This window comes from Rhinopithecus roxellana, chromosome 3 (genome assembly GCF_007565055.1).
Source record: "Rhinopithecus roxellana isolate Shanxi Qingling chromosome 3, ASM756505v1, whole genome shotgun sequence".
Lineage (NCBI taxonomy): Eukaryota > Metazoa > Chordata > Mammalia > Primates > Cercopithecidae > Rhinopithecus > Rhinopithecus roxellana.
This window is the reverse complement of record NC_044551.1, coordinates 51,106,361-51,123,702: the sequence shown is the minus strand read 5'-3', so window position 1 is coordinate 51,123,702 and position 17,342 is coordinate 51,106,361. Positions and strand designations below refer to the sequence as shown.

At 34.4% G+C, this 17,342-nt stretch overlaps 1 protein-coding gene and 1 pseudogene across 1 annotated transcript; both read right to left on the bottom strand.

Annotated features, from left to right (window-relative positions):
* Positions 1 to 10,123: 10,123 nt before the first annotated feature.
* Positions 10,124 to 10,635, bottom strand: LOC104680844 (60S ribosomal protein L10-like). Its single transcript, XM_010386931.2, has one exon. It carries the CDS (start codon positions 10,611 to 10,613, stop codon positions 10,200 to 10,202), a length of 414 nt encoding a protein of 137 aa, XP_010385233.2. The 5' UTR covers positions 10,614 to 10,635; the 3' UTR covers positions 10,124 to 10,199.
* Positions 10,564 to 10,663, bottom strand: LOC115896683 (annotated as a pseudogene).
* Positions 10,664 to 17,342: the final 6,679 nt, after the last annotated feature.

Genomic DNA, 17,342 nt, shown 5'->3' with positions numbered 1-17,342 from the left:
CCTTCCTGAGCTATAACACTCACCATGAAGGTCTGCAGCTTCACTCCTGAAACCAGCCAGACCATGAACCCACCTGAAGGAAGAAACTCTGAACACGTCTGAACATCAGAAGGAACAACTCCAGATGAGCCGCCTTTAAGAGCTGCATCACTCACCTCAAAGGTCCACAGCTTCATTCTTGAAGTCAGTGAGACCGAGAACCCACCAATTCTGGACACAGAATGTGGAAGTTTTTCTTAATTCAGGTAAATATCCTAAATATTAAGAACTATAGAGAAAGTCAGTTTATTGAAAGGCCAGTTATGAGATGACATATTTGTAAAGCTCATACCAAGTTTACTGGACTACTGTATATTTATGAAAGCATTTTTAAACTGTAAAAAATTAAATCTCTTCTATACCCCTTCATCTAAATTTTCAAAATTCATATGCATATACATATTTCCAAATACACACGTTACCTATGTGCATGTACAAAAACATATAAATACACACTTCTATACATATGTAGAAAATATTTTATATATACATGTGTATATATAGCACATGTGTATGTATGTGTGTGTATATATACCCACACATATATACATATATATAGAGAGAGAGAAAGTCAATTCTCCTTATTCTCATATTTCTGTATATGAGGCTTTGTATTTGACAGTAGGCTAAATGGTCTCTTCACTACAATTTACGTACAAAGTCCAAATCAATGCTCACATCACTTTTATGGTCTTTTGTGGACATGCTTAGAGCAGTGAAAGGTTTGAATTGTCTGATGTGCATCTTTCCAAGTGAGGCTGAACAAGGTAACAAGCAGGCTGCCCGAGCCAGCAGTGGCAACCTGCTTAGGTCCCGTTCTACTCTGTGGAAGTTTTGTTCTTTTGCTCTTTACAATAAATCTTGCTGCTGCTCACTCTTTGGATCCATACTGCCTTCCTGAGCTATAACACTCACCGCGAAGGTCTGCAGCTTCACTCCTGAAACCAGCGAGACCATGAACCCACCAGAAGGAAGAAACTCTGAACACGTCAGAACATCAGAAGGAACAACTCCAGATGCGCCGCCTTTAAGAGCTGCATCACTCACCGAGAAGGTCCGCAGCTTCATTCTTGAAGTCAGCAAGACCAAGAACCCACCAATTCTGGACACAGAATGTAGAAGTACTTTCTTGTTTTAGCTTTTATACTGCAAAGAAGTGTCATTTTTGAGGCCTGAGTGTCAAGTTTTTCACATGTATATGCTCTTCGATGTTGATTTCACTGTTTAAAATGGTCCCGAAGTGCAGTGCTGATGTGCCGTCTAGTGTTCCTAAGCTCAAGGGTTATATTTTTTTTTTCAAAAATTTGGTCTTGAGGTCTTTCAGGACAGTGGCAACAAACGCTTGCCCTGTCCTTATGCGGCTCCAGGGAATGTGAGCATGGTTTACAGTGTGCCTTTCATAGGATTCTTCATTATTATGGCAAATGCCTGATACCCAGATGTCAACCCATGACAAGGTGTTCCTCTCACAGAAAAGTTGATACTGGGAGATTCCCTTGTGGCTCTTCTCTGATCTGTGTCCAGTTTATTCTTACCAAGATAGCGATTCTGTAAGAGAGCCCTGAGCAGGAAAGAAGTTAGGTTTGTGTGTGTCAGATAGGTGAGACTAGAGAAGGCAACTCAATAAAACATATGAAATAACAGAAGTGGTTTATTACTTACAGATCCCAGAGAGCAAAGGGCAGCAGACCTTGCAGTTTCAACAGCAAGGGGGAAGCCATCCAGGAAACACAAGCTCTGCCAGCATGTGGGGAGCAAGAGAGAAAGTGAGGGGCCTGTAGGTCAAAGCCTTTATTGGAGTCCAGCATGTTGCCCAAGCATGTTTTTCTCAAAGAGTTATAATTGATGGCCTGAGTTCCGCGGAATCATTCTGTGACTGAGAAGTGGGCAGTGCTGCATGTCTGCTTTGTCCATGTGGGGTGTGGAGGTCAGTGGGGGCTTTCAGCTGGATACAAGTAGGTTGTATCTAGCTATCCCATAGAAAAGTGGTCACCTGGATGCAGATGTTTAAGCCAGATATCTGGATCAACCACATGGAAGGACTGGGAGGGAATGGTGAACTGGAAACGGAGTCAAGGGTGACTAAGCCCCAATTCTGCTATGAGAAAGTAAAACCTAAATTCAGAATAGATACTAAGGCAACATAAAATCATAAGAATGCATCATACTGGGAAGGCTGATGCATCTTACAGAAAAAATACGTGTGTTAAATAAGCTTGCTCAGACATGAGTTATAGTACTGTTGATAATAAGTTCAAAGTTTACGTATATACTATATCAAATAAGGTGTCATTAAATGTTGTGGTGATCAGACCCAACACCAGGTCGTGGAGGTGACAAAGTCCAGCAGAGTCAAAAGATTGAGAAAAAGTTTGGGAGAGAAAGCTGGGACCAGGGGGCCATCGCTAGTGTATGGAGGCTGCGAAGGCCCCGAGCTCTGGGAGCCCATGCTATTTAATGGTAATCCAACACAGAAACAGGTGGTAAGAATGTGGAGGTCAAAAGGACAAGTTGCATTAAGCACATGATTTCCCGCTGTGATGGTTTAGCATTTGCTCTGCTACTTGAGATAATAGGGAGCAGGTTCTTTTAACTCAAGATACAATTGATTGTGGGAGAGCGAGGAGCAAGAAGCCAGCAAGTCTAGACACATTCCAGAGCCACAAGCCCCAGATTCTATCCAAGCCACAAGGGATTTTATGCCCTGGGCTTAGATTATGATGCATCAGGGTAGCCTTTCACCCTTTAGCACAGAGCTTGGTGTTCCAAAGGCCACAAGGGGTTTTAGACCCTGTACCCCAGACATGTTCCAAGACTCTTTTACATTATGTCAGACATGCAAGCCCTGCCTCAGCTTCTCCCAACACTCAGCTTTTTCCCAACAATGAAACAGAAATGCACGTAAAACAAAGTTATGGATTATCAGGTTAAAAAATGTTATGATCAGAGGCTTACAGGAACCTAACCCTGTATTTCCCATAGAAGTAATAGCTTAGTGTTGGTTATGTAGTGTTTGCAGTGACTTTGAGGCCATAACAATTGGTGAGAATCAACTCTCTGAATTTCTCTCTCTCCATTTTTTAAAATCCCTCTCTCTGTCTCTGTCTCTCTCTCTCTCTCTCTGTGTGTATATATATATACATATAAATGTATATATGTAAGCTCTTTGATGTTGATTTTGCTGTTGAAAATGGTCTAGTCATCCTGAATTAATAGCATCATGAATGGCTTAGAATTTAGTAACATGATCAGTACGCTTAATTTTCTAAAACAAACAAAAAATATAGCTAATTAGTAAGCAGAAGTAATGATAAAAGGCCAGAAATTAAGGATGATATTAGCTAGGCTCTGTAAAAACTTTACGTCACTTTTTGCATCATGTAGAAATAGGTTTGTGGGCTGGGCACAGTGGCTCAAGCCTGTAATCCCAGCACTTTGGGAGGCTGAGGTGGGCGTATCAACTGAAGTCGCGAGTTAAAACACCAGCCTGACCAATATGGAGAAACCCTGTCTCTACTAAAAATACAAAATTAGCTGGGCATGGTGGTGCATGCCAGTAGTCCCAGCTACTCAGGAGGCTGAGGCAGGAGAATTGTTTGAACTGGGAGGCAGAGTTATGGTGAGATTGCTCTATTGCACTCCAGCCTGGGCAACAAGAGCGAAACTCCGTCTCGAAAAAAAGAAAAGAAAGAAAGAGCTTTGTGGTGTGCAGAGAAATGGACTAAAACTTTACTATGGACTAAAACAGAACAGGGTAAAGTTTTACACCAAATGTAATAGAATAAGCTTTGTGCAGTACATAAATGCTGAGAGCTAGGAGAGTATTCTCTGTTTTTTTCTGGTTTCAATAAGCAGGTTTAAATTTCTTTTAAACAAATTATACATACCCATTGTTAAGAGTAAAAGAAGAAAACTCCATGTTCAACACCTCATTGACCCTCTTTAAGTTAAATAATGACTTATTTCATGGCAGGCACGATACACATATGGCAAGAGAAAATAACAGATAAAATAAATGCTAAAATAGAATTACTCTTTCCTCTAATCCATTTAATTTAATATTATAAAGCCGCTGCCAAATATGTTTAAATTTTTTTTTTCTTTTTGTTTTGACACGGATTCTAGCTCTGTTACCCAGGCTGAACTGCAGTGGCGTGATCTCAACTCACTGCAACCTCCACATCCAGGGATAAAGCAACTCTCTTGCCTCAGCCTCTTGGGTAGCTGGAACTAAAAGCTGCACAACCATGCCTGGCTAATTTTTGTATTTTCAGTAGAGACGGGGTTTCACCATGTTGGCCAGGCTGCTCTCGAACTCCCGTCCTCAAGTGATCGTCCCACCTTGGCCTCCCTAAGTGCTGGGATTATAGGCATGAGCCACCGCACCTGGCCTATGTTTAAAATTCTTATATTTGAATTGTTTTCCCTTAGTTTTTAAAATCTAATACATATTTTCAGTATTTGCTTTATATGAAAAGGAGTTTCCTCCTATGATTGTCACCGCTCAAGAAAAAAAAAAAAAATAGACTAAACAATGTTGATTTTTTCATTTTTAGGGATTTCACAACAAGTTAAAACAGTTAGATTAAAGAAAACTTTGAACTTTAGTTTTGTTTTGCTTTTTACTGCCTTGGGCTAATGTGGTTTCAAATTCCATTTTAAAGTGAGTTTGATGATTTTATTTAAGAAAAAAGAGCTTCAGGAACCAATTAAAAATCTAGTTTGGGGACCACATTCCAGCTCTGGGAAATAAAGCAATTTAAAGTTAATTCAAGCTACTCTTTCTTCAAAAGCAGAGATCCATCTCCTAGGGAATGTGTTAATCCTTTCGTTTTGGTTAGGTTTAATTTTTCCATATACTGAAGATTCACCAAAATTTTAAAGACTTACCTGATTAAATCATTTTTATAAGTAAAAATTATTTGTTAGAGGGAATATTATTTCCCATGTTGAGTCCTCAGAAACATGTCTAATCATTTAATTCTAACTTACAAATTTCTGTTTTTATACGTTCAGAGTGCATTAGAATATGAATATCAGAGACCTCCTCTCATTAAAGGTGACTCGTGAATAGCACCTTAAAGAATGAACTAAATATTGTATGATGGGAAAAAAGAATGGGAAAGCGTGGGATATGCAGTCTTTTACTTAGGTATGGCACTACATGAGTTCTTAAAAGTGACAAAATATATATGAATAAAATTAAGCTTTCTTAAAGGATGTAATGCTGTGTAATGATTTTATTGTAAGAGCAATTGATAGTACAATTTTCCTAAACAAGTAGTGATTAATAAAAATTGTGGTTAAATATCAATATTGTTTCCTAAAAAATAAATTAGATTTGGAGGGCTAGGTAAAGTACAAAGTGAGTAGTTTAAAGTTATTTACTTCTTGAGTGGAATAATGACAGGCTCTGTATAGCCATAGTACATTTTTTTGTCTAATTCAGTTTGGTTCATCCAATTTTATTGAACTTCAGATTATCTGTTGGCTGCTTAAACAACTCATAAATTGGGGAAGACATACTTGAAAACCGTATGTCAATGTAACATGGCGATTGCTGTGATAAAGACATGCAAAAGGAACTAGCGAAGTACAAATGTGGTAATATAAATTAATTTAGAATTCTGACATAGCTTCCAGAAAGTGAGAACTCCCGACTGTGTCTTGAAAGATAAACAAACTTCTATAAACACAAATGCATTTATACAAATATTTTGAACAAGAACCCATAGAATGGAGAAACAGGAGTCAGGGAACATGGTCTGAAGGAAATTTTAAGAGTGAAATTTGTAGAAAAGCTGATACTAAAAGAGGGATCTGGTCAGAATTTCTCCCCATGAACTCTAGTTGGATCATTAAGATAATAGGGTCACTGCAATGTGATTTTTAAAATATGTAAATGATTTTGATATTTATCTTGTTAAGCTGAATATCCAAGTGCAGTTATGACATAAGGAAGAGCTAAAAAGTTGACATTTGGAAATATGAAATTAACAGTGATGATGGAGACAATGAGATATAATTAAGTCTTCAAGAAAAGGGAATGAAAAAGATAATTCAGATCAAGAGACGGCAGGAAACAGTCCTTATCTACTATCTCGTATATGCAGGTAAGGTTTAGAACTGGCAGAATTTATCGAAAGATGGTGAAAATTACAGTGAGCATGCATCTAATTGTAAGTTTCCAAAAATATTCATATGAACGTCTCAATTAAATGAAATAACTCGTTTCATTTTCTAGAAGTCTGCACTACATTTTCCATCCATTTCATTGTATAATTTCCATAAGAGAAATACTCTGAATACATGTAATAAAATACATGCCTCAGATACATTTGAAAAGCAAGAATATTATCTTCTAATTATACATAAGTGTATTCTGTCTGTTTAAATTTTAGAAAAGTGATTAGCAATCACAAAGATTAAAGCAATAAAGGATTGAGGAAGAAGAAATGAGAGGAATCAAATCTCAAGTTTTGCTCAGACCAATTGCTGAAGACAATTAGGTCTGGCAAACTGTTCGCCTATTGCTTTAGAGTCAATAGTCATAACCTTGATTCTCTTAAATCTTTACTGTGTACACAATGTTTCAAAAAAGATATCTAATATGCAGCTAGTCATATTAGTCAACAAACTGGTCAGATTCACTGTATATTTTAAATAATTCTTTGATGATTTGGAGAGAGTCTACATTTTATAATCAACATCTATCCAAACAGCAAATCAATATTTTTCACAAATATTGTAAACTTATCTTAAAATTTATTTAATAATCATGTATTTATTTTATGGTATGAATACTGATGTTGTTACCAGCATTATCTCACATCAGTATACACTTCATTTCAGTTTTCTATATTTCTTTGCCTTTTAGTTTAATCACCTCATTTGTTGTGTTTCAGTTTTTGGATAAGATCAGACACCTGCAGGTCTTTTGTTTACCTGAATTATTTTTTGGGACAGGGACATAGAGAATGGCAATATAGATTATATTAGCTTACCAAAAAAAAAAAAAAAAATTCAGAAAGCATTCTATAATTCTTGTGGCTGTGCATCTTCCTTCTATCACAGAAATAGTTCATCATATCAGTATAAAGCCCACCAATATTCTTACATGTACCATGCTAAATTATACAGTACCCCTTAAAACCCACAATTAATTTGACCACAGTTATAACCACTGTTATATTTTGAAGAATGAACACACAATTTTAAAATAATATAATCAAATGCTCACATATTTTAAATCCACTAATTTAACTAGAATTACTATATAGGTATCTGTATATGTATGTATTTATATGATGACACACGAAAAACCAAAAAATTGAAAAGTACACATAAAAGTACTTCTCTGAATCTGATTATCCTTTTCCCAGTACAATATCACAATACAATGTACTCACAGTACAAACTCACTCACCCAGTACAATATTCCCAGTACAATAACTGTATCAATGAGACAGTTATTTTTAGTTGTTTTGTATTTAAACATTATAATAAGTGACACTTTCTTTGAGAGTATTTCTGTTTCCTCACAATGACTTGATTTTGTAAGGACTTTGTTGTTCAAAGGCAAATAAATTAATTCATAGTCATTTGACATTCTTAGGCATCTATATTACTTTACTTACACAACATAAAAGCAAGAGATGGTTTAGATGATGATAGAGTTATTAGTAATGGATGCATTAATTATTATATGTTCAATTGTTTAATTTATGCTTTATAATTATATTAGGAGAGAAAATAGCTGAAGAGGAGGAGAATAGGGAAAATCATGAATAGAATAATATGCATCATTTTAACACACAATAATTAGGAATGTAATCCCACAACAAAACTACTGTAACATGAGCCTGAATATAGGAAAACTTGGGACCCTAGCAAAAAAAAAAAAAAAAAAAAAAAGCAAATATGATGTCTCAAAATTTACAATGCTCTATTGAAAACATTGTGGCTATTCAGGCTGATTAAATTTCAGTGAATTTATTTAGTTTTGAGAAAAACCACAAAAATACCTCAATACTTTATGTATGAAGCACATGGCTTAAAATACTAAGTTTGCAGCCCCATACTTAAGTTAATCTATGTGTTCCTTCCAGCCTCTGTTTCCACAACAGTGGCCTACTAGGTTATTGCCTGAAGATGGTTACATTGTTTGACTTGCGCTGGATCTACTCATTTTTCAGTTATTTTTTACCTTGTAAAAAAAGTTTTCATTTGCATCAAATTATGAATTGAATATAATAGTATCTCAGTTTTAATTTGCCACTTTGCTTTACAAATTTAAATAAAGAGGAATAAGAAACTTACTATCTCAATGTCCATTACTGTTGCAGTTGTTTTTGAGAAAATACATGTATTTTGCAGTTGTTTTAAGTACTGGTCAATCTGGAAAAAAAATGAAAATGAAAACATTGTCAGAGAAAACTGAAAATACGTACTTAAAAATCCATATATATTTTTAAAATATAACACAGTCATGCATACTTCATAGAATAATATTATGACTAAAAGTTTTTATGTTACCTTATGACTAAATATTTTAACACTAGCTGCATAAATTTTGTACAGTCTCATATAAACCCTATAACACATGATGAATAAAATATGAATCTTTTCATCAGGTTAAAATTTTCCAATGTTCAAGCACTTTTGTTTAATTCAAACTTGTTATAAAGAAATGCAGCAGAGGCAGCAATTGTAATAACCAAAGTTAGCACCGAAATATACACTGGTGTTTAGTACTGCTCTGACAAAGAATCCAAAGGGGGAAAAAAGTGCTTGGATTTACTAAGAGGTCTATCGCATTGTAAGTGATTAATTATAGGTAGTTTTTATTGTTACTAGATTTTATTATTTATCTCATCTACTATGCTAGCTAAATTCTACGATGTCCAAATTTGACTAAAACATTTTTCATAAGACTTTATTTTAATGTAGATAAAGTTTTTTGGGGTTTTTTTGTTTTTTTTTTTTAAGTTCAGATGACGCGGTAAAAGACTTCAGTAAATTACATATAGTTAAAACTTATGGCTGGGCGCGGTGGCTCATGACTGTAATCCCAGCCCTTTGGGAGGCCGAGGCGAGTGGATCACGAGGTCAGGAGATCGAGACCATCCTGGCTAACACGATGAAACCCCGTCTCTACTGAAAATACAAAAAATTAGCTGGGCATTGTGGCAGTGCCTGTAGTCCCAACTATTTGGGAGGCTGAGGCAGGAGAATGGCGTGAACCCGGGAGGCGGAGCTTGCAGTGAGCTGAGATCCTGCCACTGCACTCCAGCCTGGGTGACAGAGCGAGACTCCCTCTCAAAAAAAAAAAAAAAACACACACACACACACAAAGAAAAAAAAATTTATTTGCTTCGCGTATTACCACTATCCTGTTGATGGTTTTCCTCACAATAACCCATTGAGAAGTATGTTTTTGCTAGACCATTTTATAGATAGGAAAACTGAGATTTAGTACTTTCCTAGTGTCATACAGGACATACAAGATTGGGATGAAATTTCTTTTCTTTTTTTTTTTTTTTTTTTGAGACGGAGTCTCGCTCTGTCACCGGGGCTGGAGTGCAGTGGCCGGATCTCAGCTCACTGCAAGCTCCGCCTCCCGGGTTTACGCCATTCTCCTGCCTCAGCCTCCAGAGTAGCTGGGACTACAGGCGCCGCCACCTCGCCCGGCTAGTTTTTTGTATTTTTTAGTAGAGACGGGGTTTCACCGTGTTCGCCAGGATGGTCTCGATCTCCTGACCTCGTGATCCGCCCGTCTCGGCCTCCCAAAGTGCTGGGATTACAGGCTTGAGCCACCGCGCCCGGCCGGGATGAAATTTCAACCCATGTACTCTGAACTCTAAAATTGTTTATTTTGGCTAGTGCACACATGACCAACTGGATACCCAGATATGTTTTTTTTTTTTTTTTTTTTGGGGGGGGGAAAGGAGGGAGTTTTTATTTCTGTAACTGGTTACAAGGAAAAGGCCTGGAAAATATCTCCAGACCAACTCAAAATTACAAAGTTTTCCAGAGCTTATATACCTTCTTTTTTTTTTTTTTTTTTTTTTTGAGATGGAATTTCTTTTTTTTTTTTTTTTTTTAGGTGGACAGGAAGTAGAATTTATTGGTATTAAGTGGGGGCAGCATATTGGAAGCCCTCATGAGTGCAGGGCCCGCCATTTGTCCAGAGGACCACGATTGGGGATGTACTTGACTCCACAGCCATCTGGGATGAGCCGCTTTTCAGCCACCATGTCTTCAAATTCATCAGCATTGAACTTGGTGAAGCCCCACTTCTTTGAGATGTGGATCTTCTGGCGGCCAGGAAACTTGAACTTGGCCCCGCGCAGGGCCTCAATCACATGCTCCTTGTTCTGCAACTTGGTGAGGATGGACATGATAACTTGGCCAATGTGAACCCTGGCCACAGTGCCCTGGGGCTTTCCAAAAGCACCTCGCATGCCTGTTTGGAGCCTACATTGGGGTAGTGCAAAGTTAGAAACATGAATGTCCATCGGAAAGGCCTGTCTCCAAGGTCCCTTAGAGCAACCCATACAACAAACAGGCTGCATACACTACCAAGGAAGCTGCTGTTTGCAGACCCAGATATGTTTTTAAACTTCACCATTGATACTGAGTCCCCAAAAAGGAGACATGTAATCAATAATCGACTAATGAATTTCAGCAAATGTAATTTCTTTGAGGCTATTCCATAATCTGACTCTGAAACATTTAGGTACTAATATTTGATTATTTAAAATAATTTTCTTCTTTTTTTAATTTATTAATTGAAGATGCAGATTTTATAGTATTTAAAAACCTCTGGCATGTTATTTTATGTAAAACGTAGACAGTTTCAAATGTTATTAATAGTATTATTTACATACATGTACTTGTTACAAAGGTAGAAGCCGAAGATACATGAAGTTGAGGTGGATGGTGACAGGGACCATGTCTGTGGGTGAAGCAGAAAAATATATCAGAAGAAGAAAAAAAAGATCCTGCCTTCCTACTTATAGGATGTATTAGTGGTATCAGAAAACAAACATGTACAATGACTGACTTTCACAATGAGAGAGGGAAATGCTCTTATTTGTTCAATACCTAATACGTTAGAGACCTACAGCTATTTTGTTTTACATCCTCACCAAAACTGGGTAGAACTTATCCCATTTTACTGACGGGAAAATTAAACCTTCAAGAGTTTTATTATGTTGTGAAAGTCACGTTGTTACAATAAATATTGAATGTGACCCTGAGGTGATATTAAATACTCTTGTTTATCAATTGGATTGACAGAAGTTCTGATGAGAAGTATATGGATGTAGCAGATACAAGCCAAGGGTAGATCTGAGGTTGGATTGTCTCCATTTATCAATAATTCTTCACTTTCAACTCAAAATAATACATTGTTACAATTTAATACTTAAAAGTCTAAAAACTACAATTGATCCCATAAGATGGTCCATTCACTTTGATAAGCTCTTAAACCATAATACCTCACCACTATGGAATAAACGAATAGCTTAGGGATGTAAAGTACTTTTGATCAAATATAAAACTTTTATTTAATGGCAGAAATTTAAGGTTTGAATTGCAGAAAGGGTAATAACAAACAAGACTGGGATAGAACACTGGATAAAATATTTTTAAACGCCTATGAATTTTAGCCATAGAGAAGAAATTTATAAATACCTTAATAAATATTCTATATTTCTTAAGTCTAAGCTAGACTCATACACAATGTGTCAAGTTTTTAAAAGATGTAAGTTTACTATTTAGCTGTTTTGGGCAATATTTTATTTATTTGACCTGAGAAGGAGATAAGGTTCAGTGATATATGTAGTCAGAATAATTTGTATATTTAATGAGCTATTAAATCAATATCTCACAAACAATATATTCTTAATACTAAAGTCATTAGCCTTGTTTGTACACATATAGTTAAAGTTAACAAGTGAGTCATATTCTATATTTCATAATAGAAGCTTCTGTGAAAAAACACTCATAATTATTTTTGAAAACATAAATATAACATTATATATAAAAAATACATTCTCAAGACATATTTATTTTCAAGATATTTTATAATAAAGCACAAGCCTTTCAAAATTAGAATAAATACTGTAGTTTCTACTCAATTTCCAAAACACTGAGTAAAATGATACCTTGTAAAAACAAGAAAATTGGATAGAATGTAAGTAATCCTGTGTCTGGAAGTGAGTATAGACGTAGACACAGGACCATAAAATATTGCAAATAAATATATAAGTTCATATTAAAACATCACTAAATTATTTTTACACCAATGATATATGTCAAAAATATATTTTATGCTCAAAATATATGAAGGAATATTGTTAAGACAAATGAATGACTCGATGAATAATTTTTCTATTATACCTACTGGATTAATAAGAACAAAAGTGGCTTATTCGAATATAAAGCGATAAAATCAATATAATAATAAAGACAAAAAAATTAGTGCAAGATTTGTCACTTTAAGAGCCTTAGAAAATATCTCCAAAAATTATTAAAATTCCCAATAATGAACTCAATTATTGTATTATTAGCTGAAGGTCAAATATCAAACTTTCCTAAAATATTCCATTTGTAACCGTCAAACTATCATAGGGATTACATTAAACATATAAAAATTATATCCAGTCTATTTTAAACTGTTAACAGCTTAAATTCTAACTCATAAGAACAATTATGTATTTTTTTTTTTGAGACAGGGTCTCACTCTGTCACCTGAGCTTCAGTACAGTGGTATATCATGGCTGTCTGCAGCCTGGACTTCCTAGGCTCAAGTGAACATACCCCTGCAGCCTCCTGAGTAGCTGGGACCAGAGGTGTGTACCACGCCCAGCTAGAAAAACGTCTGCTTTATAGTTCTGCACTCTCCTGCTTGATGTTATTAATGTCACAAATTATACCTTTATATATTGTGTATCAATTAATGTGGATTTATAGTTATTTTTATGTTTGCATTTTAAATTTTATAAAATAATTGAAAATTGAGTTATAAACCAAAATTACAATAATACAAGTTTCATATTTGTCCATGTATTTACCTTTATTGGAGAACTTTATGTTTTCTTATACTTCTGTATTGCTGTCTAGCATTTTTTCATCTCAAATGAAAGGATCCACTTCATTTTTTCATATTTATTTTTTAGTAGGGCAAGTCTTGTAGTAATGAGTACTCTCAGCTTTTGTTTATCTGAGAATTTCTTAATTTCTCCCTCATTTTTGGAGAAGAGTTTTGCTAGATGCGGTAGACTTGGCTAGCATTTTTATTTTCTTTCAATACTTTAAATATATAATCTCAGTACCTTCTCTGTGTGTGTATGTGTGTGTTTATTCAGTTTAAAAATGTGTTTTTTAACTAGGAAATTTGGTCTATTTGCATTTAACATAAGTATTAACATGTGACTTTAAAATGTGTTATGTTCTTTTAGTTTTTCTATCTGCTTGATCATCTTTTTTATGTCTTTTCTTATTGTCTTTTAGAACGGCTGAGTATTTTAATTATTCTACCTGCCCCTCCATTATCTTAAGAGCTTTATAATTTTTTTCTACTCCATTAGCAGTTTTAAATATTAAAACATGTATACTTGACTTTTCTAAGTCTATTATAGATTGGCACCTTTATCTTCTTGGCAACTGTGAAAGACATTTTGGAACAATTCTCTTCCTCCTGATTTATATGCTGGTGTTACTGTGTATTTTCATAGTATGTAGATGTATATTATTTTCAGCATTTTTACATATCAATGCTATCAGTCTCACCTTATTTATTAATCATGCCTTGTTAAATCTTTATAGTTCATCTTCATGTGTATGTGAAATATGTCCTTGTTTAGCTTTCATTCATGAAATATAGTGACATTTCTCACTGGTGATAGAGCTCTAGGATAGCATTTATTTCTCCAGAACATGAAAGTATCAATCCATTGTGTTGAAGCTGTCCAAGGTGTTACCTGCACCGTAGTGTCATTAGAGCCCCAAACCTTGACAGGACCTGGTCTCCAGCCTCTTTCTCTGTATACACTGGAAGATCTCAAAACGCTTTCTGAGCCCTTTAGCCCCTTTTCTAATAAAAGCAATGACTGCTATGGAGAAAGCAGCACCTGATATTGGCCACTTCTGTAACTGGATATCTTGTAGACCTGGGCCTAAAAATCATTCTTTATGTTACTTCTCTGATTGCATCAAATTGATTTTTTAAAAATAACCAGCTTGTCTAGTTGTCATTAATGGGAGAAATGGAGACATTTAACCAGAATTCATAATGGAATTAAAAGTACTTTGCCATTTATCTATATTTATATTATCTGTACCATTTCTTCAATAATTTTTTTAGTCTGGTGTTCAGTACAAACTTATTCATGTAAGCAAACACCACCTGTTCCCCTAAAACCTACTGAAATAAAAAACGAATAAAGAAATAAAGATACAAAGGCATCATATTTCCTCCCATGTTTCCCTGCTAGGAGGCACTGGACAAAACCAATTACCTCTACATATCTGTGTTATTTTCTTGACAGGTAAGAATTTACTAAAGCAAAAAATAAAAAAAAAATTAAAAAAAAAAAAGGAAAGAAAAGAAAAAGAAGAAAATATGCCATGAAACTAATATCAGTATTTTGTTTCATTTTTTTATCTGAACATATTTGCCCTAAATGTCCATCCATATTCATTCTTGATTGGTGGTAACACTTAGCCTTGAACCTTTAAATGATATATAATTGTTCTCTCAAATACAAAGTGAAACATGTATTAAAGATAATAACTAAAGTACATCTCTTTCAAATATGGATTGAAGATACATAATAACATTAGCATATCTACTATATTTATAATAATTTATTAAGCTAGATTTATATTTTAATATATTAACTTATTTCAAAATTATTTTCAGAGCAGAAATGGAAATTAAACTTTCAAATATGCAAAGAAATAAATCACTAGCATTTACATACAACTGTTGGCTTCATGAGATTAATTACATAGTTTATTGTTCTGGGCTGATTACTTCATTGTGCCAAATTAGTAAAGAATAGACTACACAGCTCCATTACAACCCAGGAACTTCAAAATACCAATTATTTGCATTGTAAAAAGTGCTCATGACCATATCTAAGTAGAACTGATCACAATATTTAACCACAATCAATCATTATTATGATGTCAAGAGAATGATGAGTAACCTTTCTATGTAGCCTCATGTTAATATTTTTAAATACAATTATCTCTAATTTTAGGTACACATATCGACATGCTTTTTGTTTGCCTGTAAAAATGTTTTCTTTATGTTCAATCTATCTTTAAGGATTGTATTTCTTTTTTTTAACTAATGAGAATCAAATCTCTATAATAAACTGAAACATATTTTAGGGTATAATATATTGAAAGATAAAGAGTTTTGTTTCTAAGCTCTGCAAAAAAAGTAGCAAAGATTTATTTTAAATAGCAAGTTTAATTATGAACTGGACATATTTCAAAGTGTCTTTCTCTTATTATGGAAAATTTTACCAATATTGTCACATGGTATGGTGGTGCGCATCTGTAGTCCCAGTTAGTCGAAGGCTGTGGTAAGATGATTCCTTGAGACGCGGAGGTTGAGGCTGAATAAACTATGATCAACTTCATTCTAGCCTGAGTGAAAGATAGATGGATGGAAGGAAGGAAGGAAGGAAGGAAGGAAGGAAGGAAGGAAGGAAGGAAGGAAGGAAGGAAGAACACATATACATTTTAACAAAAGAGATAAAACATAACAAAGATTATTCACTAGATATTATTCTTCTATTATAATTCCATTAGCAGTTTCCATATAGAAAAGGGAGTCAAGAAGCAAAAATTAGAACACATAAAAATATAAGTGTTTTAAAAATATATTTACGGTTTAATTTTTAGGAAGTCAATTTAACATAACTAAGCAGCTTTATACTTGTAGTTAATGAACATAAGTTAAATTTGAAAAGTTGTATCAAACAAAAAAAAGCCCTTAAAATAAATAATTATTAATAAACATAAATGTCCATTCTCAATTGTAGCCATAATTAGAACTTACAGTGGCTATTTCACAACTTTAGAATAATTATTATTTCAGTTATCCATATTTTGGGAGAGTTTGAAACATGGTAATGGGTTCCTGGGATAGAATATGAAATGTGGCTTAATGTTCAAATCATTCAATAGTGCTGCAGAAGCAATTCACAAACGGGAAAGGGAGGCATGGATCTAACCAATGATTCAATGTTTATTTTGCTCTATACAATTTATAATTTCAAGATAAAATAAACACTGTGTAAGTGGTTGTCACTGAAAAAGTAAGCTATGCATTCCAATTATATGATAGGACAAAAGTAAAATGAAAGTCAACGACAAACACCAGCAAAACCATGACTTTTTGCATCTTATTCCCTGCCCCATAAAAATGCTTTGAGTTGGAGTCTATAGGTCTACATGGTACAGAGACTTCTAAATCAATTCTAGAGGTTATGGGAAAATATAAACAGAAGTGCCAATTTTAGAACATTGATTTTTCTATGTCTGTGGAAAGACCCAGAGTGGGTGTCTAGGGGCTGAAAAATTGTTGGAAAGATTTCTTTGGCATGTTTTCCCTTATATCAACACTTAGGAGAGTAGGAACCAGAGTTAAGTCTAATTCCATCTTTTGCACCACTACACCACATAACTGTCACTATACCAATAATCAAAGACACTCTCTTTGAATAGGATAGATTTGAAAGCATGCAGAATTCTATGTTTTTCTGAAGTATTATTTAATCTATAAGAAGGACATTGAAGAATGACTTTGATTCCATCCATGGCATTCAAAATTATATAGTTGATATCATTAATATAAAATTTAAAACATCCATTTGGAGCATATAAAATATATATAGAATCAGTACTGTATTTCCAAAGAGTGTTAATCTAATGAGCAAGCCAGGAAAATGCTATTACATGTGTTTGGATGGATTTCTATTGCTAAAAGCCTATTTTACCTTCCTCAGAGCTAATAGAAGCAGAGTTATCCATCATGAATAGCAATTAAACTTTGATTTTCTATGTGTGTGAAGTCAATATACTAAAGAAATTCAATGGCTTCAACTATGCTTTTGCAATTTTAATTATTTTATGCTTGAAATTTCTAGAAAATTTTCCACAGTGTCTAATACATCACAACGGAGAACTTAATCTCACTGGATTATAATTAGACTCTAAAGGGTAAATTAAATGAATATATGCATTCTTGTTTATATATAAAACCTTCAAAGGAAAAATGA